Source organism: Rana temporaria, chromosome 5, assembly GCF_905171775.1.
Source record: "Rana temporaria chromosome 5, aRanTem1.1, whole genome shotgun sequence".
NCBI lineage: Eukaryota > Metazoa > Chordata > Amphibia > Anura > Ranidae > Rana > Rana temporaria.
The window spans coordinates 208,204,824-208,229,243 of NC_053493.1; the positions used below are offsets into that span (position 1 = coordinate 208,204,824).

General features: G+C 41.8%; 1 protein-coding gene across 1 annotated transcript in view; it reads right to left on the reverse strand.

The window, feature by feature from the left end:
- GABBR2 (gamma-aminobutyric acid type B receptor subunit 2) overlaps nt 1-24,420 on the reverse strand; it is a 792,922-nt gene that overhangs the window by 299,002 nt on the left and 469,500 nt on the right. Inside the window, exon 8 of the mRNA XM_040353518.1 lies at nt 8,636-8,696. Within this exon, the coding sequence (XP_040209452.1) occupies nt 8,636-8,696 (61 nt within the window). The remainder of the gene's footprint in view (nt 1-8,635; nt 8,697-24,420) is intronic.

The window sequence follows — 24,420 nt, forward strand, 5'->3', positions numbered from 1 at the left end:
CATACACTTAAAATAAGAAAATGCAGGTTTTACAACAATAGTTAAAAAAGGATGTCTGTAGTAGTACTTGTCTATATATGAGCAACTTTTTTAGTTTATTAAAAAAAAACTTTTGGGAACCATGATTTTCAGAAGAAACTGTAGAATCCAATATGGTCTGAATGGTAATGATTCTGAAATGTGTTATTTGCATGTCCCCCCCTCAGATCTACAGCGACTGCACTTCCAAGTGCACTTGTAGTGCAAAGTGGATTTGCCTTTTTTCGTAAATAACACCCTATATATTTTTTTGGTGAAGAGCTCTCTGATTTATCGTGCACTGTCATATACTATTCTTAGGGGAGATTTACAATTCCTGGTGTTCATACTGATTTTTACAAATAAGTAACAGAATAAAAAAAAAACGGTTTTGTGAAACAAAAATAGACATATCATTAACACCTTTTAAGATGTTTCCAAAATTCAGTTTAAACTGAATGTTAGTTTACCAAAAGTAATTCTTACATAGTAGGTTAATAACACAATATATGAGTTATACATTTTGCTTTCCTTTACTATATATAAAAATACATTTATCAAACAAAGCAGCATTGAATTAAATTCCCAAGGTCTTTTATTTCTTTTGTGACTGTGGGATTGCACTGAGTGAAAAGAATTGATCTCAAACGCTTGAGAATTTTACAAAGCGATACAACATTTCAGGAATAAAGAACTTATTGCTGGAACTGAGGATAACACATTGATTTAAAGGTTTTCTTTTCTGTTGCAAAATAAATTCTTCCAGATATACTGATTTAGTCAGTATTGGTGCACAAGGTATATTACATAGTGCACAAACAACTTGCAATTTTTTTCTTTTTTTTTTTCAGACTTTGGCCGCGTACACACGACCAGTCCATCCAATGAGAACGGTCCAAAGGACCGTTGTCATCGGTTAACCGATGAAGCTGACTGATGGTCTGATGCGCCTACACACCATCGGTTAATTAACCGATCATGTCAGAACGCGGTGACGTAAAACACAACGACGTGCTGAAAAAAACGAAGTTCAATGCTTCCAAGCATGCGTCGACTTGATTCTGAGCATGCGCGTGTTTTTAACCGATGCTTTTGCATACTAACGATCGGTTTTCATCGGTTTTGACCGACCGTGTGTACGCGGCCTAAGTGAACTTTTAAGGATTTCTCAATAAAAATCACATGAATTTTGAATGTGAAAAAAATTGTTGCTTGCACTGTGACTGACCCCTTACTGTTCACCTCAGATTTTTATTGGATAGTAAAACTACCCATTATGTTTTTTTGTTTTGTTTATATTTTAGGTGAGAATGAGTTTAATAATGGTAGGGGCCGCAACATTTGGCCTTAAGAAAGTATTGAAAATGACAATATACACTTCTAAAAAAAGTAAGCTAGTAGAACAGGGATTAGAAAACAGCCACAGTAGTCACCAGGATGGACAGCGGGCGGTTAAAAATTGATAGGTGGAGATGGAAAAGGGGGAGATACTCCAATTTTGGATACATTTATTTTCACCAAATAAAGGGATAAGTGTCACTCCAAGGAAGCTTGTGTTGATTGGTTAGGTAGAGTGGTGTTGACTTGTCAAGGTTGATGGAATAGCCAAAGATTAAACCAAAGGATGTAATAAGGGACAACATGCTAGGCAATGAAGATTCTAGGTGAGAAATATATAGAAGCAAGCCATCTGCGAAGGCAATGATTTTAAAGGTTTTATGACCTATGGTTATACCCTAAAATGTGGGTTGAGATATTATAGAAGGCGAAGAAGAGGGTCCAGTAAAAGAATAGGAGAAGGGGCATCCCTGTCTGGTGTCTCTGGTATTAGGGAGGATAATTAGTTATTAATTAATTTGCTACCAGGGTTTTGGTAAATGTATTGCTTGAAAAAAATAAGACATGTGCAAAAGCCTAGACAGAGAGAATATGATCAGGAGAGACCAGTCTATCTTGTCAAAAGCCTTCTCGGCATCAAGGCTCAGGAGCAACTAGGGAGGGAGTGAAGAAGGTTGCAGGTCTGTTTTTTTATGTGAATTATTTGTATGTTTTTTTTCTACAGAATACTTTGATGCAACACATGATGCAGTTTGTTATACATGCACCTGTCTGAGGAGATCAGACTTGTATTTGCAGTAAAAAACAATGAATCACTGTTGAGGTGCATACAATGTTTCTCTTATTTATGACATGTTTCCCTTAGGCCTTTGCTTTTCTAAGATGTGCTTCTTCGTGTAGACATTTGTATAGACATTTAAAGCTGAAGTGTGGTCAAAGACATTATCTACCAATAGGATACCTCTAATATCTTGTTTTTTTCCCAAAAGAATACACATAGTCCGATGATTAGACAAGGGGATTATGAATGTCATGATCTCTCTTTGTCCAGTCACACAATGCCTTGTATTCTTTGACTCCCCAAGTGTCACTATCACTTTATTGGTGACATCACGGTCAGAGGCCGTATGTAAGTAACATGTTTTTTCAAGAAAAAAAAAGCAGCAGCCCCCAGTGGGTACACAGTGGGTACACATCATTAGAAGTACCTTAGAGGTTCCTTATTGGTACCTAGATAATTCGCCAATACCGTTTTTGCCCACATATCAGCTTTAAACTCAGTAGTAATTACTATTACTTACCTTGAAGGTTGGAGATGCCCGAAACAGTTTTCCTCATCTACATTCCTATGCAATGCTGCATTAGAAATTAAACTTTTATGATTCAGTATTTTTGGAGTGCAATGCTTATATTTGGGACTTTATATTACAAGCAGAGTGGAACCTGCTGGTGAAGTGCACCCATTTTTAGGCATCACAAAACTCCCATGCAGCTCAACCGAACTGGGCACCACATTCAGATAAGAGCAAGGACTGCCTGGGTGCACTCAAGGCAAGGACAGTTGATGCAAACAGTCAAGTGGAGGAGGCAGGTCAAACAGTTTTGGAGCAACATAAAAAATTATATACACACACACTGTATATAGCAGAAAAAATGTATTTGAATAATATCGAATAATGAAAAATGAACAAAACAACACCCTAATATACCACAAAAGTTATCTAGTGCCTTATAGATTCAGGTACAAATTGTTGGCCATTTATTATGAGAATCTCATTCCTTATGCCCAGTGGAGTACCAAGTGGGGGGCGGGGGGTGGACCGCCCCAGGTGCCACACACTTGGGGGGTGTCAGGCCGGCACCCCCCTCTTTGACTGAAGCAGTGACAGTGGGGCGGGTTTAGGCAGGTTAGAGCACAGAGGGGCGAGCTGCAGAGGGTTGACACCAGTTGGCAGAGCCCAGGTCAACACCACTGCACCTTCTCTCATAGCCATGGGCTGTCTGAGCAGCTCTGAGAAGTTATGGCTGTCTCACACAGCTGAGAAGAATGAAGCCACCTCCCCCTCCTCTCTGTTTATGTCTACACAGGAGGAGGGGACCTGCTGTGCATGTCCCGCCTTGATCTGAGGTACAATTATGGGTTTGATTGCACTGAATAGGGGGTCTGCACTGAAGGAGGGTGGACTCTTCTGAATGGGGTCTGCACTGAAGGGGGGTCTGTACTGAAAGGGGGATCTGTACCAAAGGGGTTCTGTAAAGAAAGGGGGTGGTCTGTTTTGAAAGGGGGGTCTGTACTAAAGGGGTTTGTACTGAATGGGGGTGTCTATTGAGAGGTAGGGGGGTCTGTACTGATGAGAGGAGTCTGTACTTAGGGAGGGGAGTCTGTACTGATGAGAGGGGTCTGTACTTAGAGAGGGAGGTCTAAACTGATAAGAGGGGTCTGTACTGATTGGAGGGGTCTGTACTGAGGGATGGGGATCTGTACTGATGGAGGGGTGTCTGTATTGAGGGGGGAATATAGTTGGTGGAGGGGGGTGACGCTATGTTTTTCCGCACTGGGTTACACCAACCCTAGTGACGCCACTGTCAAGCTGTGTGCAGGGGGGTGCAGGGGCCACTACCAGGGTGACATCCAGAGCCGGTCGCCAGATTCACAGAGTAGAGAACTGCTGGAGTTAACTTTTTAAGTAAACCAGCATTGCTTACTGTCTCTTCATCTGCATGATTAAGGTAAGAATGGACATATCTTGGGGGGTCTGTGTACCGTGCAGGGGGTCCAAGACTGTTGGGGGGTCTGTGTACCATGCAGGACATCCAGAACTGTTGGGGGGTGTTGGGGGGTCTGTGTAACCGTCAGGGGGTCCAGAACTGTTAGGGGGTCTGTGTAACATGCAGGGGTCCAAAGCTGTGCGGGCTGTGTAATGTAAAGGGGTCCAGAGGTGCAGGGTACTGTGTAATGTCAAGGGGTCCAGAGGTGCAGGGGGCTGTGTAATGTAAAGGGGTCTAGAGATGCAGGGTGCTGTGTAATGTAAAAGGGTCCAGAGATGCAGGGTGCTGTGTAATGTAAGGTGGTCCAGATGTGCAGGGGGCTGTGTAATGTAAAGGGGTCCAGAGGTGCAGGGTGCTGTGTAATGTAAAGGGGTCCAGAGGTGCAGGGTGCTGTGTAATGTAAAGAAGTCCAGAGGTGCAGGGGGCTGTGTAATGTAAAGGGGCCCAGAGGTGCAGGGTGCTGTATAATGTAAAGGGGTCCAGAGGTGCAGGGTGCTGTGTAATGTAAAGGGGTCCAGAGGTGCAGGGTGCTGTGTAATGTAAAGGAGTCCAGAGGTGCAGGGGCTGTGTAATGTAAAGGGGTCCAGAGGTGCAGGGTGCTGTGTAATATAAAGGGGTCCAGAGGTGCAATGTGCTGTGTAATGTAAAGGAGTCCAGAGGTGCAGGGGGATGTGTAATGTAAAGGGGCCCAGAGGTGCAGGGTGCTGTATAATGTAAAGTGGTCCAGAGGTGCAGGGTGCTGTGTAATGTAAAGGGGTCCAGAGGTGCAGGGTGCTGTGTAATGTAAAGGGGTCCAGAGGTGCAATGTGCTGTGTAATGTAAAGGAGTCCAGAGGTGCAGGGTGCTGTGTAATGTAAATGGGTCCAAAAGTGCAGTTGTAGAGAGGGGTACACAGTAAGGACAAAGAGATATCGAAGGATGCGGGGGGAATGCAGGGGGCACAGTGGGGTGTTTTTACATTTTAATGTGGGGGGTGCCAGATATAGGATCCGCCTCGGGTGCCGAATGCTCTAGGTACGCCCCTGCTTATGCCTAATAGTAGGTTAACTTAAAGCGGATGTGCCATGGGAACAAAATATTAAAAGTCAGCAGCTACAAATACTGCAGCTGCTGACTTTTAATATTAGGACACTTACCTGTCCTGGAGTCCAGCGCCGATCGCAGCAGAGCACGAGCGATCGCTCGTCACTCTGCTGCTCCCCCCGCCATCCACGCTGAGGGAACCAGGAAGTGAAGCGCTGCGGCTTCACTGCCCGGTTCCCTACGGCGCATGCGCGAGTCGCGCTGCGCCCGCCGATTGGCTCACACGCTGTGTGCTGGGAGCCGAGTGTTCCCAGCACACAACGGGCGACAGACGGGATGTGACGGAATGCCCGTCTTTCGCCCGTATCGTGTGGCCGGAAGTGGGTGCAAATACCTGTCTTTAGACAGGTGTCTGCACCCCCCTCCCCCCTGAAAGGTGTCAAAAGTGACACCGGAGGGGGGGAGGGTTCCGATCAGCGGGACTCCACTTTAGGGTGGAGGACCGCTTTAATGCACAGTGATTTAAATTTTAATGGACAACCTTGTTTTCAGGCAACTATCTGTAGAACATTGCAGTTCTTCACATGTTTATGGGCAGTAACATCAGTTACTTTTTACTGAGTAGGGCAACTGGTGATTACAAGTCTCATAGAATTTAGTTAAATATTATGCAACAGTAATAAATTATTTGCTTCATCTGCAATGTAAAAGTCGTTGTGCATGTCTTTGCAAACGAGTTTCAGTGATTAAAAGCAAGTGAAACTAAAAAAAGGGAAATTATGATGTGCCTGGACAGCACTTTCTGGCTGATGATAGGAATCCACAGAGCTGTTGTCGGTACATGGTTCTATTGTTCCATTGGAATGTTGCCATGCATGAATATTAATAAGAATCAGACATTTATGCAGATTTAGATTTTAACAATAAAATCATTTAGGAAGTAGAAGTACAGTTTTTATGACTTTTTATGACTTTATGACTTTTATGAGTGTGCTATAAATATTTAAAACTTTAATGTTGCTCATAGGAACAAAATAATTTATGTCAAAGTGATGGAAAAGTTTCACAAACATATCTGCACACCTGCTGAATCAGGGATGAAATGTTGCAATCTGTATAAAATATATGTACACAGATATTTTGGTGGTCATTGATAGAGCAGGAATGGCTTAGAACCCCTATCAAGTTTTCCTTGCTGTATCTTAAAAGAAAGGTAGATTTATTTGTTTGACCATTGTTACTGAGACCAAGTGTGGTGGGAAAATCCAAAGTGGGAAATTCAATGGGGACACCTTTTTCAGTGATAACTGTTTACGAGAATAATCAGCCTCACTTTGTAGAGTTTTATTTCTCATTTTCTGTTGCATGTCAGCGACAGACAGTAAACCAGAATCTCCCCAACAGGATGTAAACCCGAAAAAAACAAAAAAAACAACCAGCGACAGTTTTAACCCTTCTTTACTATATCCAAAACTTTAAAACATGTTTTGGCTATACATTCATTTTACTATTAACAACACATTTGTAAACTACATCAAAAATCAGAGCTATACTTATACCAGTAATGTGCCTATAAAACGCAGGTTTTTTGTAAATTATTTTTTTATTGCGTTTTATACATTACATAGAATAACAGGCCACACAGCATGGAGACAACCGGCCACAAAACTTACCGGTACACATTACATAGAACAGAACACAAAAATTATGACACTAAACTTGTGATACTGCCAAACCCAACCCCCAATCCCCCACACCCTCCAGCCGGTGGCGGTCCACCATGACGCAGAGATACAGTCTCGTGCCTCTCTGCCTAGTCCTATTGGATAACTTTCAGGAAAGCGGTTCCTTCTTGCCCCCCCCATTCCCCTCCACCCATACAAAGAAAAGGCTGATGGAGAGGAAGCAGTCTCCTATCCCCAAATGTTCAGTACATAACTTCTCAATAACCTCTTAATCCTCCGACATCACAAATATGTTCACCGTCCAGTGCTAGAATACCTAGAGAGGGTCAGCATGTTATACCTTGCTGTATTCAATCAGAGGCCATATCCATGGAAGCCATCCAACCCAAAACTTGTCAAATTTAGTCAGTGCCCCCCTGTTCAAATAAGTGGCCTTGTAAAAGGGTACGGCCTTGTTGACCAATGCCTTCCAAGCCTCTATAGTCGGAGTCATAGAACTCTTCCATGATAGGATGATGTGCTTTTTAGCATAGAATAACAATAGAGTAAGGAGAGTCTGTATAGAACCGGTAGTGGCCAGGGGTTCCACCAGATGCAATAGACAAACTTCAACAGACATGGGGATAGAAATAGAGGTGACCGATCTAATACAGCTAGCTATGGCTTGCCAGTAGGGTTTAATCTGTGGGCACTCCTAAAAGATATGCATAAAGTTGGCTAAGGGTGCAGCACATCACCAGCATAGAGAATGCTGGTTCCCAAACATCTTTCCCAATCTCGCTGGGGTGAGATAGACTCTATGCAAAAATTTGTAATGAATCAATCTATCTCTACTTTAGACTAGATACTGAAATGCAGTCCCCCACATATCATCCCAATCGTCCCTGTCTAACCCCAGAGCCACAGTCTCTATAACTCAGGTTTATCATACAAAACCCTATAATACAAAATCAAATTAATACTCACATCTATAACAATACAAACATTTTATATTTACATCTCATTCCAGTTATTAATCACTTAATCCAATGCCAAACATTTAGATGCAGGCTTCTGGTATCATATGTAGATGTAAAATGTGTTTTGATTTAATCCATCATATGGTCTTATTCAATAGAGCAGTAAAAAGTGTAGCAACCCAATACCATAACTGATTAGATTTAAGATTGATATGTTCAGTGAGGTTTCTAAATATTTTTTTATGGATTAGGCCTCATACACACGACTGAGGAACTCGTCGTAAATGAAACATCGTTTTCCTCGACAAGTTCCTTGTTAGGCTTGTCGAGAAACTTGACAAGCTTTCTTTGCGTACACACTATCAAGACAAAATCTCGTCGTTCTTAAACGCGGTAACGTTCAACACGTACAACGGCACTATAAAGGGGAAGTTCCATTCCATTGGCTATCTCCATTACAAACCCTACTTTTACCGAAGGTGCGCTCCCGTCTCATACTATTCTGAGCATGTGCGGGTTTCTAAGCATACACACGAACGCATTTCTCGTTGAAAACCAGCCCGACGAGGAACAAGTCAAGGAAATTGAGACTCCCGACGAGGAAAAAGAGAACTTGTTCTCTTTTTTTCTCATAGAGTTCGACAGTTTTCTCGATGAAAAACATACACACGACCGTTTTCCTCTGCAAAAATGTTCTGACACCAAGTTTCTTGATGGATTCTGTCGAGGAAAACGGTTGTGTGTACGAGGCCTCTCTTTACTATGCACATTACACGTTGTCTTACTAATTATGCTTGATAGAATAGGATCTCTCACTCACAAGACAAATATAATTTTCCTTACCTTGAAACTGTGTAAATTTGATGGTCCCCATTCTTTCTCCATTTCTGAACACAACTTGCCCCTGAAAGGAAATTTTTATAATGTTTAGAAAAATTTGCATCTGGTATTAAAATTGTTAGCTTTTATTTAGGTTTTTATTTTTTAAACTCCTTTGGTTTCTCAAAAAGAAGTGCAATGTAATTTTTGGCCGATAAGTACTGTTGAAACACAAATATTTACTTGCAACCAAACAATTGATTACTGTATGTGATATGTTTTTATTTGCAATAACAGTTATTTGTCTGGGCAAGCTTTTGAAAGATATACGCTCTTCCTCAGCTCAAAGCAATAGCAATAGTTTGCGGTGACATTTCTGTACATTTCTGTATTTTAGCTGAAAAATAACAGTAATTTCCATGAACCCAAAAAAAAAAAATCCCTTGTGTTTTATTTTGTTGTCCATGAATTCAGTTGAAGAGTAGCATCAGCTGCTGTATGCAAAATCAGCACAAAGGTAGGAATGTGTTACTATTTTCCTAACTCCATTATTTTTTTTTATCTAACAAATAGACTACTAAGGTCCTCTAAAGAATAACCTGCACCCACTCTGCCACTCATATATTACATGCCTGTGCCAACCATGTTTTACACACAACTGAACACTAAGGCCGTGTACAGACGGGCAAACATGTACGATCAAACCGGTCCGCCGGACCGTTTTCACCGTACATGTCTGCCCGGGGATTTCTGTACGATGGCTGTACTAACCATCGTACAGAAATCCGCGTGTAAACAATACGCGGGGCGTGTCCGCGGTGTCGCCGCGACGATGACGTGGCGACGTGGGCGGGCCTGCCAGTTCAATGCTTCCAAGCATGCGTCAAAGTCATTCGACGCATGCGAGGGATGGCGGGAGCTCGGACATGTACGGTAGGTCTGTACAGACGACCGAACATGTCCGAGCGGGCAGGATTCCAGCGGACTGTTTTAAAACAAGTCCAGGAATATTTGTCCGCTGGGAAAAGGCCCGGCGGGCAAATGTTTGCTGGAATCCTGCACGCTCGGGCCTACACACGACCGAACATGTCTGCTGAAACTGGCCCGCAGACCAGTTTCAGCAGACATGTTTGGTCGTGTGTACGGGGCCTAACATACACAAGTGTTACATTTTACTGGCTGAAACATTTATCCTGTCAAACATCAACATTAGTGCAACATTTTATAGAACTTTATTTCAACATAAAATACAGTGGTACCTAGGTTCACAAACTTAATTTGTGAAACAACTCTGGTCGTGAACTGAGTCCAAGTTTCCTATTACGTTCAATGTAAATCCGATTAATCCATTCTGAACTTTTTTTTTATATACACAGTAAAATTATGAAATGTACAGTTGTGCTCAAAAGTTTACATACCCTGGCAGAACTTGGCCATTTTTCAGAGAATATGAATTTTTAACACAAAAACATTTCTTTCACTCATGGTTAGTGTTTGGCTGAAGCCATTTATTATCAATCAACTATGTTTACTCTTTTTAAATCATAATGGCAAAAGAAACTACCCAAAGGACCCTGATCAACAGTTTACATACCCTGGTGATTATGGCCTGATAACATGCACACAAGTTGACACAGATGGGGTTTGAATAGCTATTAAAGGTAACCATCCTCACTTGGGATCTGTTTTCTTGTAATTAGTGTGTGTGTATAAAAGTTCAATGCGTTTTTGGACACCTAACAGACCCTTGCATCTTTCACAGGTATCCTGTTCCCACTCCAGGAGTCTGGGCCACGGCCCATGATTTCACCGCTCGGCTCCCTCCTCCTCCCCCTGCCGCCGGGCCAGTAGGAGAGAAGAGTGGAGCCTGCGCATGCGAGTAGGGTTGATGGGCACTGATAGGTGGCACTGGTGGGAACTGATAGGTGGTACTGATGGGTGGCACTGAAGGGCATTGATAGGTGGCACTGGTGGGCATTGAGAAGTGGCACTGACAGGTGACAGTGATGGGCACTGATGGGTGGCAGTGATGGGAACTGATCAGCACTGGTAGGTTACACTGATAGGCAGCACTGCTAGGTGGCACTGATGAGGCACTGATTGGCACCACTGGTGGGCATGGTGGGTGTCACTCGTGGGCATTGATAGGTGTCATTCATGGGCATTGATAGATTACCAAGCTTTTGTTTACATCACATGATCATTGGCTGACAGCTGATCAAATGGTAAGGGGCTGGGATCAGCCCCTTACTCGGATCTGTGATCACCTGAGTCTCAGGCCCCATACACACGGTCGGACAAAACTGATGAGAATGGTCCGACGGACCGTTTTCATCGGTTCACCGCTGAAGTGGCCTGATGGTCTGATGATGCGTCCACACCATCGTTCCAAAAACCGATCGGGTCAGAACGCGGTGACGTCAAACACACGACGTGCTGAATAAAACTAAATTCAATGCTTCCAAGCATGCGTCGACTTGATTCTAAGCATGCGCGGGTTTTGAACCGATGCTTTTCTGTACTAACCATCGGTTTGGTCCGATCGGGCAGCGGTCCATCGGTTTGGTTTTGAAGCATGTTTTAAAATTTTGGACCGAAGGAAAACAGACTGATGGCCTATACACACGGTCGGTTTGGTCCGATTAAACTGAATTTCGGTTCATTCTCATCGGTTCGGTCCGACCGTGTGTACGGGGCCTCAGTGACTCAGTGATCACAGCGTGAGAGTGAGAAAAGGGGAGGACGTCTATTGACGGCCTCCCGGAAATTCAGGTCCTTGCTGTAGCCGTCATTCGGCTATAGCACGGATGCCAAGAGGTAATACTTGTTTGAAACAGTCCCAAACCCCAATTTAAATGACTAATCTAGGGGCACTGTGCATCCAGAACAAGATCATCTGAGGGCATGATAAAGTTGTAGAATTCATATGAACTTGTTTTTCCATGCTTCCTAATCAAGTGAGCCCACTCTCATGGCGATCAAGGGGCAGAGACCCCTATCTGTGGGACAGGTCCTCCTAAGACTCTTATCTTGCACTGCTTTTCTGAATATGAACGTGTCAGAGCAGGGAAGATGTCCGTATCTCGTGTTCATGAACTAAAGCAGAGTTCATGAACCAAAGAAAATTTATGTGAACTCTTTTTTTTGCAGACCGAGTTGTTCTTGAACAGAAGCGTTCCTGAACGAGGTAGCACTGTACGTGGTTTCATGTTTAAACATCTTTGTTTCAAAGTGAAATTAGAAAAATGAATGCAGTAATTAAAAGCTGCTTGTGATCAACAGAAAGCTTTAAAAAACCCTGATCTCTCTGTACACTGGACAAATCATTTAGATAAGTCCAGGCACTATCCATTGCTTTAGAAGAATGGACAGGTAATGTTCACATGGCCATTGCCCTTCAACTGTTTTTTGTATTAAAATGAAAAAGGGCTCTTGCTTCCCATTTGCTTCTTCACAATACATTTTTTTTTTTTATTACCAATTCACATGTATTCTACAGTGAAAAAGAGTTTTATCAAAGGAATTGTTTTCATCAATGCACACAGGGCATTTAATAAACACAGAGATCATTCAATAAATTAAAGAACAAGAGAATTAAAACAAATAAAATACAATGTACTGTATGTATTTTTTTCTCCACTGACTCCAGTCTTCTATAGGCCAAATTTAATTGAAAAAAAATGTAAACAACTTTGGTGAAGCAAATTTTTTCAGTTTTGTTCATTCCTAATCAATATCATGAAAACTATTTTTTTTTACTGTGACCTGAAAGTCAAAAGACATATCGGTAGCATTAAGTACTTCTGTGTAACACTTTGTAAAAAAGCACTAACACAACACAGACAATATATTTGTGTCTATATTTTTTCTTTTACTCGCTTTGATATACGAGTGCTTTGTATTACAAGCATGCTTCTGGAACGAATTCTGCTCGTAATTCAAGGTATTACTGTACAAGGTGAATTCTGTTTCCAGTCCATTGAGATTCTTCCCCCCAACACACCAATTGTTTTTTCCTGTATATCTCTTACCCCAGCGCACATACCTCATATCCCAGTATCCATGAAATTAGTGAGATGACCACTTCAGTACACAGAGCTATCCTTTCTATATATTGCATTGTATAAAACAAAAGAACACCAGAGGCTTCTTGCCCCAAATTTAGTTTTAGGTTGGTTTCACACATCTATGGTCATTAATTCAAAGGGTTGCCTAATGCATCAAAACCAATGAAATTGAGTACATGTACTTTTTTGTAACGCATCACACCAAAAATTATGGCAGTGTGTTACTGTGTGTTGTGGTGCACTGCAATGAATGTTTACTGGCAAGGTTCACTGGAGTGCCAATAAGAATAAATACAACTACAGCCCACCAATGTGAAAAACAGTGGGGTACTAAGAGGGGGGACACACTGTGTGTCAAATTGTTAGGCGTGCTGGGTCCACCTGACATTCTTCGTTTGTGTGGCTCAACACTGTACTGCAGCACTATGCAATACAACAATGTTAAAACTGGAAATAAGGGACTGTGGTGTCTCTGCACCAAAAGTTCTGTACTGGGTAGGGGAAGTCTGTAATGGAGGGGACTGTCCTGAGGGGTCTGTACAGGGAAAGGGGGGGTTGACTGTCCTGAGGGGCCTGCAAGGGGAATGGGTGTCTGTATTTAGGGATCTGTACTAAGGGGTCTTTACTGGTGTGCTGTGTAAAGTGTCAGTCTGTACTGAGGGGTCTTTACTGGTGTGCTGTGTAAAGGGTCAGTCTGTACTGAGGGGTCTTTACTGGTGTGCTGTGTAAAGGGTCAGTCTGTACTGAGGGGTCTTTACTGGTGTGCTGTGTAAAGGGTCAGTTTGTACTGAGGGGTCTTTACTGGTGTGCTGTGTAAAGGGTCAGTCTGTACTGAGGGGGTCTGCACTAGGGAGAGGTGTCTGTACCCAAGGGTCTGTGCTGGCGTAATGGGGGTGTATACTTGGGTGGGAGGGCTAGGGAGGATTTAAGGATGTTAGGGAGATATATACTGTGAGAGATATGGGCTTGGAGGAGGTAAAAGCACAGTTGCATAGGCCCCTCCCACTGTTAGCACAGTTTGGCATGCCAAAACTTCAGAGCAGCTTATTTACTTACTTTATTCAGAACAGTTTGGTGAGGGTGTACAAAAACCTATTGTCCCTGTTTGGCATATATCCTAGGTATGCCACTGCTGCAAAATGCATATTTTCATGCACTATGGTAACAAACGTGTTAGCATGGGTGGCCAAATGAACCCAGCCTTTGCGCCACTGTCACCATTACTGGAAGCTTCCCGAACACAAACAACATAACACTCTCATAACTCATGTAACATCTCTCACTTTGTTCTTCTTTCACTCTCTGTGTTGCACATCCCACACACATTCTCCTACAAGCCTATTAATGCCTGAAAATGCTGCATGTATGATTTTTGGTCTGTTGTGGTGAGTTAGGCAGTTTATTTAGATTGATGAGCTGCCTTAACTCAACGCATGTTAATAAGCAACACAAGAAATTATTTTATTTTTCAGAGGGCACCACATTGATACATCACAGAATATGAACTATGAATTTTGGTGAACAAAGACAAAATGAAGGTTATTTTAAAAGAGATTTTTTTTTAAAGAGATTTTTGAAAAAAGTGAAACATCTATTTATAAAGTGAATGTATAGTCTCCAAACACGCACTGAAGGTGAATCAATCACTGTAATTTAAAAACACATGAACCAGAAAAGATTCAAGCGGAGTGAATGTTTGGAGAATACTATATTTTCTGCTTTATAGATATACTCTTGAGTTGTTTCTGACAATTACATAAATCACACTAGCTTAATCAATCACTCTATGTTGGTGACAAACTCAGAGGGGTGGTACCTGTTAACACCTAGTTCATTTTGTCATCTTAGCCTCGTTCACATGAGTGTACTACAGTGTACACCTGTTTGAGGGCTGTGTTTGCCTGCACAAGGATCATGCACAGATGTTCCGTGCATTCCCATACAGGCATGCAGGCAGTCTCATTCATATCAATTTGGGACACAGCGACACAGCGCATTGAAAGCTGCACAACTCTTCGAACACTCCTATTGATACAGAAAATAAAAGATAGTAAGTCCCCAGGTCTACTTCTGTCAATAGACACCAAAAAAGCATTTGACAGAGTAGACTGGGGATTTCTTCAGAATACCTTAGAGTCTTATGGGGTGGGACCTAAGATGCTGGGGTGGATAAATGCTCTTTACAATTACCCAACCGCTAGAGTTAAGGTAAACGGGAAGTATCGGGACCATTTGAGATGTTTAACGGGACCCGACAGGGTTGTCCCCTGTCCCCCTTATTGTTCATTCTATCTCTAGAACCTTTACTGGCTGGGATTAGAAATAATCCCGACATCAGGGGGATACAGACAGATGATGGGGAACACAAACTTGCGGCGTATGCCGATGATATTTTGCTATACATAATGAACCCTCCTGTAACTCTCCCTAACCTATTAAAAACTCTTAAATTATACAGGGAGGTATCAAATTTCAAAATTAATCGCCGCCGGGCACACGCGATCGCTCGTTACAGAGCGGGGACCGGGAGCTGTGTGTGTAAACACACAGCTCCCGGTCCTGTCAGCAGGGGAAATGCTGATCTTCGGTTCATACAATGTATGAACCGAGGATCAGTGTTTCCCCTAGTGAGGCCACCCCCCCCCACAGTAAGAACACACCCAGGCATACTTAACCCCTTCCCCGCCCCCTAGTGTTAACCCCTTCACTGCCAGTGGCATTTTTATAGTAATCCAATGCATTTTTATAGCACTGATCGCTATAAAAATGCCAATGGTCCCAAAAATGTGTCAAAAGTGTCCGAAGTGTCCGCCATAATGTCGCAATACCGAAAAAAAATCGCTGATCGCCGCCATTACTAGTAAAAAAAATATAATAAAAATGACATAAAAATACCCCCTATTTTGTAAACGCTATAACTTTTGCGCAAACCAATCAATAAACGCTTATTGCGATTTTTTTTTACGAAAAATATGTAGAAGAAAACGTATCGGCCTAAACTGAGGAAAAAAAATGTTTTTTTATATATTTTTGGGGATATTTATTATAGCAAAATGTAAAAAATATTCATTTTTTTCAAAATTGGCTCTCTATTTTTGTTTATAGCGCAAAAACTAAAAACCGCAGAGGTGATCAAATACCACCAAAAGAAATCTCTATTTGTGGGAAAAAAAGGACGCCAATTTTGTTTGGGAGCCACGTCGCACGACCGCGCAATTGTCTGTTAAAGCGACGCAGTCCCGAATCGCAAAAAGTACTCTGGTCTTTGGGCAGCAATATGGTCCGGGGGGTAAGTGGTTAAAGATCATACATTACCGGAATCTTATCAACTGATTTCATTGTTGAACTCGGATGTTAATATATTTGGTTAAAATCCTGGAGATGTATGGCCAGGGAGAAGGATTTGTGAGATGGATTCAATTATTATACTGTGCCCCACGAGCATGTGTACATATGAATGATTCTACATCAAACAATTTTACTCTATCTAGAGGCACGAGGCAAGGATGCCCGCTATCCCCATTACTGTTTGCATTAGCCATAGAGCCTATTAAGGGGTTTAGAAGAGGAGAAAGGGAGGATACACTTTATATGCTGATGATGCTCTATTGTTCTTGGGAGATACAGATAAATCATTGATTTCTGTTATGACTGTAATAGAAACCTTTGGTTCTTTTTTGGGTTTAACATAACTTGGGATAAATCTGTAATTCCAATAGATGAGATATCTTTAACTTTACCTCAGATTGACAATAAGATTAAAATAGCTATGTCTTTTAAACAACTTGGCATATGGGTCTCTCTTAAAAGTGAGGAATAATTAAATCATAATTTGACGCCTTTACTAGATAAATGTAAAATTAAAAGTAAAATTTGGACTAAATTACCTCTATCGCTAGTGGGACAAGCAAATCTGAAAAAAAAAAAAAAAAAAAATTCTGGGCCCCTCAGTTACTTTATGTTTTGCATAATTCACCAGTATGGATACCTCTTAAATGGTTAAAAAATATATATTCTTTATTTCATATCTTTTATCTTTTGTAAAAATGCCAGAATTAAGCTTTCTACATTACAACTTCCTAACGATAAGGGGGGATTGGCTGTGCCAAATGCTAGGATGTATTTCCTAGGCGCTCAACTTCAACAGATGGCAGCATGGGGTTCCATAGAATGGACGGAACTATCTCAATCACTGTTGCTGAACTAATCCCCCCGAAATCATTTAACAGCCCAGTTGGAATCAGGTTGCCAGATTCACATATACTTGCGGCGGCGTAACGTATCGTCTATACGTTACACCGCCGCAAGTTTTCAGCACAAGTGCCTGATTCACCAAGCACATGCGTGTAAACTTACGGCGGTGTAACGTAAAGGCGTCCGGCGCAAGCCCACCCAATTCAAATGAGGCGTGTACCATTTAAATTAGGCGCGCTCCCGCGCCGGACGTACTGCGCATGCTCCGTTTTGAAATTCCCGCCGTGCTTTGCGCGAAGTGACATCATTTTTTTGAACGGCGACGTGCGTAACGTACTTTCGTATTCCCGGACGTCTTACACAAATAGAAAAAAAAATTGAAATTCGACCCGGGAATGACGGCCATACTTTAACATGGCTCATCTAATGTTAAGCCATGTTAAAGCAGCCGTAACTTTGCGACGGGAAAAAATTACTAGCGACGACGTAACGAACGCGAAAACCTTTGTGGATCGCCTTAAAACCTCATTTGCATACCCGACGCTGGAAAACGACACAAACTCCACCCAGCGGCGGCCGAAGTATTGCATCCTAAGATCCGACGGTGTAAGTCAATTACACCTGTCGGATCTTAGGGCTATCTATGCGTAACTGATTCTATGAATCAGTCGCATAGATACACTCAGAGATACGACAGAGATACTCCTGATACGCCGTCGTATCTCTTCTGTGAATCTGGCCCAGGGTGTTTTGTTAATGTTCCTCAAAGACCCACTCTATTATTGATGTATAAAGTGTGGCAGGAAATGAGACATATTATGCAACATAGTTATATCAGCTTATTCCCTTTTATCGGAAAATATAAATTATAAAGAATATGTAAATTGGAAGGGTTTCTCACAACTATATTCTGTTAATATTCAAAAAACATTTCAAGAATTACAAATAAAAAAAACTACTTGCTTCATCATTCCTTTTTCCAATATTTGAAATTACAACACGCCAGGCTCAGTTCAAAGATAATAATAGGTTAAAGATACAAACTATGGGGCAGATTCACGTAGAAATCTGTTACGCTGCTGCGGCGTAACGTATCCCATTTACGTTACACCGCCGCAGGTTTACAGCGTAAGTGCCTGATTCACAAAGCACTTACCTGTAAACTTGCGGCAGCGTAGCGTAAATCTGCTTGGCGCAAGCCCGCCTAATTCAAATGGGGCGGGCACCATTTAAATTAGGCGCGTTCCCGCGCCGAACATACTGCGCATGCTCCGTCATTGGTTTGGATGTAAACGTAAATGGCGTCCAGCGCCATTCACGGATGACTTACGCAAACGACGTGAAATTTAAAATTTCGACGAGGGAACGACGGCCATACTTAACATTGGCTATGCCACCTAGAGGGCACCCTTAGTTTTACGCCGCGTATCTCTACGGAAACAACGTAAATTTAGAGCGACGGGCAAAGTGGACGTTCGTGAATCGGCGTAACTAGTCATTTGCATATTCTACGCTGGCCGCAATGGAATCGCCACCTAGCGGCCGGCCTAGAATTGCAGCCTAAGATCCGACGGTGTAAGTCAATTACACCTGTCGGATCTTAGGGCTATCTATGCGTAACTGATTCTATGAATCAGACGCATTGATACGACAATCGTATCTCAGAGATACGACGGCGTATCAGGAGATACGCCGTCGTATCTCTTTTGTGAATCTGGCCCTATGCCACTTATAGATCTTATTGTAAAGACACAAGTTAAAAGGGGTCCCATTTCTATTATATACAGCAGTCTGACTGAGCAATCCAGGGAGAAGGTTACTTGCCCAGCTAGAAGGGGATGGGGAAGGGACGTAGTATATATCAAATGAACATTGGCAGAGTATTCTGGAACAAGTACAGTACAGTTGGTATCTGTATCACCCCAGTAAAGTCTAACCCAATTGTATATAATTCATAGAGTGTATAGGACCCCAGCTAAACTGTATCAGTGGGGCAGGCGAGAAACATCAGAATGTCCTTGGTGCCTGAGACCAACTGCTGACCTATAACACATGTTATGGAAATGTCCCAAATTGTTTTGGTACTGGCAACAATTTGTGGACACTACTGACTGGGTTCATCAAATGCAGATACTACTATATCCTAAAATATGTCTATTGGGCTAGTTAGAAAAAGACATACAGTATACTGTATATACAGTACCAGCAGTTAGGACATCTATTAATAAGATGTCATTTATAGCAGAGAAGATAATTGCACAAAAATGTATGGGGCAGATCCACAGACATCTGCGCCGGGCGCAGCGTACGTAAGATACGCTACGCCGCTGTAACTTATCTTTTTTAAATGAAATCCACAACGAATCCGCGCCATAAGTTACGGCGGCATAGTGTATCTATCGCGGCGTAAGGGCGCAGAATTCAAATGGATCTAATGAAGGTGTGTTTTATGATAATACGTCGTGACCCGACGTAAACAAAGTTTTTTTGGAACTGCGCATGCGCCGTCCCTGGGGTATCCCAGTGCGCATGCTCGAAATTAAACCAGAACCCGCCAATGCTTATGACGGTGACGTCATTCAACGCAAATTCCTATTCGCGAACGACTTACGCAAACGACGTAAAAAATTCAAAATTGTGTGCGGGAAGGACGGCCATACTTAACATTGAGTACGCCTCAGTATAGCAGCTTTAACTATACGCTGGAAAAAGCTGAACGCAAACGATGGAAAAAAATGCGCCGGGCCGACGTACGTTCGTGGATCACCGTAAATAGCTAATTTGCATACTCGACGCGGATTTCGACGGAAACGCCACCTAGCGGCCGCCGAAAAATTGCATCTAAGATCCGAAGGCATACGAAGACGTACGCCTGTCGGATCAAGCCGAGATGCCGTTGTATCTTGTTTTGAGGATTCAAAACAAAGATACGACGCAGGATTTTTGAAATTACGCCGGCGTATCAATAGATACGCTGGCGTAATTTCTTTGTGGATCTACCCCTATATCTTTAAATATTCCTACATATGAGGAATGTCAATGACACTTTACTAAGGGCTCTTTCACACGTCCGTTCCGTTCGTCCGTTTTTTGGACGTCCGTTAACGGACCCCAATGCTTCCCTATGGGTTAACGTCCGTTAGCGGATGAGCATCCGCTAACGTCCGTTAGCATCCGTCTGCGTTAAGTTCCGTTTTTTTGGACGGAAGAAAACCCTATTTTTCTTCCGTCAAAAAAACGGAACGGACGAAAAACGGACGTTAGCGGATGATCCGTTTACCATCCGATCCGCTAACATCCGTTTTTCATCAAAATATGTAAAAAGCCCCCCAAAAAAAAACGGATGGAAAAACTGATGGAAAAACTGATGGAAAAACTGATGGAAAAACTGATGGAAAAACTGATGGAAAAACTGATGAAAAACTGATGAAAAACTGACGAAAAACTGATGGAAAAACGGATCAACTGATGAAAAAAAAACTGATCTAAAAAACTGAGCTGACGTGTGAAAGAGCCCTAAAAGAATGGAATATCGGAATAGGAGCTTGATAATTTTTTTTATAAAATATAGGACCCATGGTTATTAATGCCTAGTATGATAGCTGTTTACTATAGCATCAAATGGAATCCTGGGGATGAATATCTCTTTCACTAACTACAGAACGAGTGGGGAAGCATAAGTAAAGAAGGGGAAGGGAAGAAGATGTGGAGACACGGAGATAAATATGCATATCACTGTAAAATTTAAAATTGGTTTATATGAGTCTTTTTTCTACCATGGGAGTTATATCATCTATGTGTATGTATATGATTTGTAGGAATAGTGATAGAGGGGAAGAATAAAGGAAAGAGAGGGTAAAATAAACAGTATCTATCAGGGGTGCAACGGATCGTCACCGATCCGTGATCCGAACGGGCCACCCCGTTCGGATCGGCACACCCCGCGATCCGCGGAGCGCTCCGGAGCCTAGGCATAGGAAAGTCCCCGGCTTCGGCCTAGCTCCGGAGCGGCGGCCAGTCTGCTGCCAGAGCCCAGCGTGACACGCCTCCCCGGGGAGGCGTGTCACGCTGTGCACTGGGCTCTGGCAAGCCGACATGGAGAGGGAATATTAGCAGAGAAGCACTGGTGTGAGAGGAGGGGGGAGAAAAAGAGCACATTTCAGGGGTGGATTAAAGAGGAAGCAGGTGAGGCTGTTTGGGACTTGTTAAAAGTACAATCTTGATGTTTTTACAGAAAATTATATATATATATATATATATATATATATATATATATATATATATATATATATATATATATATATATATATATATATATCTGTAAAAACATCAAGATTGTCCCAAACAGCCTCACCTGCTTCCTCTTTAATCCACCCCTGAAATGTATGTGTGTATATATATATATATATATATATATACACACACACATTTTTTTTTTTTGGACCAATGAAAACACCCTTTTTTTTTTTTGCGCTGATCCGAAAATGATCAGATCCGTGACTCCTGATCCGAGGATCGATCCGATCCGTGAGTTTTTTGATCCGTTGCACCCCTAGTATCTATATAAACATGGAATGGATGATATACAAGCAAGTGTATACTGTACTTGATATGAGAATGATTTGTGCTACAATGGTATTGGGCCCCCACCCCTGGCCCCTTTTTATATATATATCTGTTTGTTATGTTATTTGTAAGTTGATTAGGAATATATTTTTATTTGTAAATCAAAATTGATGTTAATGATAACAATTCTAATGATTAAAAAATTAAACATACAGTATGTAATCATTTTTAAGCATATATAAAATATCCTATGTATTCTTATACACAAGCAGCATGTATTCTTTTACACGAGCTACAGAATTTCTTTCATTTGCTGATGCCAAAACAGAATGGAGGAAAAGATGGCAGAAAGTAACACAAAGGAAGATACTTTCCAGAGGCTGGGTTCACACTATTGTGAATTGGATGCAGATTTTCCGCATCCAATACACATGTCAGGAGACTGTGACAGACTCTCAATGGAGTCGGTCCTCACAGCGAATTGCACAGTCCTGTCCTGTGCATCTTCTGGTCCATTTCATGTCCTAAGTCAGCCAAAGATTCAGACCAAAAACGGACCTGAAACGGTGAACAGGGAGGCACTGGACCCCTGCTGTGAGCCGCACCATACTGCAGTGTGAATACAAAAGTACAGTATTTGCATAGCAATGGTATAAATTATGTTTAAGCATATATAGTAATTTAAAAAATAAGCATACAGTATTACATTTTTTACGTTTATATATATATACACATATATATATATTTGTATATATATATATATATATATATATATATATAATATCCCATGTATTCTTTTACACAAGCAACATAAGTTTATTTATTTGCTGATGCCAAAACAGAATGGAGGAAAAGATGGCAGAAAGTAACTCAAAGCCTTCTTTTAAGTACAAACAGAGTATTATAATAGTAATAGTATAAATAATTTTTAAGCGCAATTAACAATTTAAGTACATAGAATATGTTTTATGAATACATAGGCCGTATCGAATCTACGCTGGGTTTTGAAAGCGTAAGTCGTCGTAAGTGGAAGTGGGCGTGAGCAATGCTAATTAGGCGTGACCCCATGCAAATGATGGGCCGAGCGCCATAAAGATACGAATAACGTACAGCGTATGCGCCGTCCCGTGGACACATCCCAGTGCGCATGCTCAGAATCACGTCGGAACTACTCCCTAAGATTCGATGGATCACTGCCTACGATGTGAACATAACCTACGCCTAGCCTTATTCACGTACTATGTAAACAACATAAAATATGACGGCTGTGTTCCCTGGTCCATACCTTAGCATGAGTTGAGCCTCATATATGGGGAATAACTTTACGCCGGACGTACGACTTACGCAAACCGCGTATATTATGTGCCGGTACATTCGTGAATTGCTGTATTTCCCTCATTTGCATATTTAAATCTAAAATCAATGGGAGCGCCACATGCGTCCAGCGTAAATATGCGCCCACGATACGCCGGCGTAGGCAAGTTACGTTGGTCGTATGAAGCCTATTTTTAGGCATATCTTGGTTTCTGGTTTGGCGCATAGATACGACGGCACACATTTGTACTTACGACGGCGTATCTGGAGATACGTCGGCGTAACTGCTTTGTGAATCCGGGCCCTATTCGCCATGTATTCATTTACACAAGCAAAGATGGTATTTCCCAAACTATGCTAAGAATGATCTTTTCTAAACACTAGATTTATTTGTTCTTTGATCAATGCTTTGTTAAATTATGGGGTGTATAGTACAATAACAGTTGTTAAGCATAACACCCACGTTAGTTGTGACATATTTTTAGCAATGATTTTAAATGAAAGACTCCAAAGTCATGAGTGCACATTAATTGTATTAACTAATATATTCGTGTTTCCTTTACTTTAGCATTTTTCAACAGTCAGTTGAACAAAAGTGTCTTTAAATAGTCAAGAATCCCAGTTGAACAAAAAATCCACTATGCAAACAATAATGGCTGAGTGAGGAAGACAGATGTCAGCACTGCTAGCAATCAGGAAGACTGCATTTTGTTTCCTTTTGCAGTCTATTCAGAGTATGATTCATTGATCGAAACTCTGACAGATTTCAATCCATTTACATATTGAATCTTGTAAAGAAACAGGTCTTAATTTACGTATCAGGCATCTTTGAGGAGCAGAGATGAGTGATGGAATTTCAATAAGATTCACCCCCAATTGATCGAAAACAATTCACTAAAAATGTCCCGAAAGAAAATTTCTCATCCCTAAAGGGGTTAGTGAAATTATGATATTTTCTGTCACATATTGTATGTAGCCTATTTGCATTTCCTTAGATGTTCTCATATATGGCAAAAGTAGATTGTGCCTGCATACAATAGAAGTAAATGAGTCACATATGCGCAGTACCAACAGTTCAATTTTTAATTTAACCTTTAAGTTTATCATCCGTTTGCCAAAAGTTTTCCAAACCGATTTTTGATTTGTGCCCATTAACTGGACAAAAATCAAACTGTCCAAATGACAGGTTTTCAAACTATATCTCTTCTAGTGTATGGGCACCATTACTCAATTATACACATCTGTTAGTTTTTTACACATCTGTTAGTTTTAGGCTGTTTTCTGTGTAAGAGGATTTTACCAGAGGTGAAGCTCTACGGACTTCCATCATCGGATCATATACAAGCAAAAATGCTGGGTTTCTTTTTCTTTGCATGTGATTGGGTATTTTTTGAAAAGTGAAACTGCACCACACTTACTAACCTCTAAAGCCCCGTACACACGGCCGAGGAACTCGACGTGCCAAACACATCGAGTTCCTCGGCCAGTTCAGCACTGAAGCCGCCGAGGAGCTCGGCGGGGAGAGAGCTCCCATAGAACAACGAGGAAATAGAGAACATGTTCTCTATTTCCTCGCCGAGCTCCTCGTCGGCTTCCTCGGCCGAAAGTGTACACACGGCCGGGTTTCTCGGCAGAATTCAGCCAGAAACTCGGTCGGAAGCTGAATTC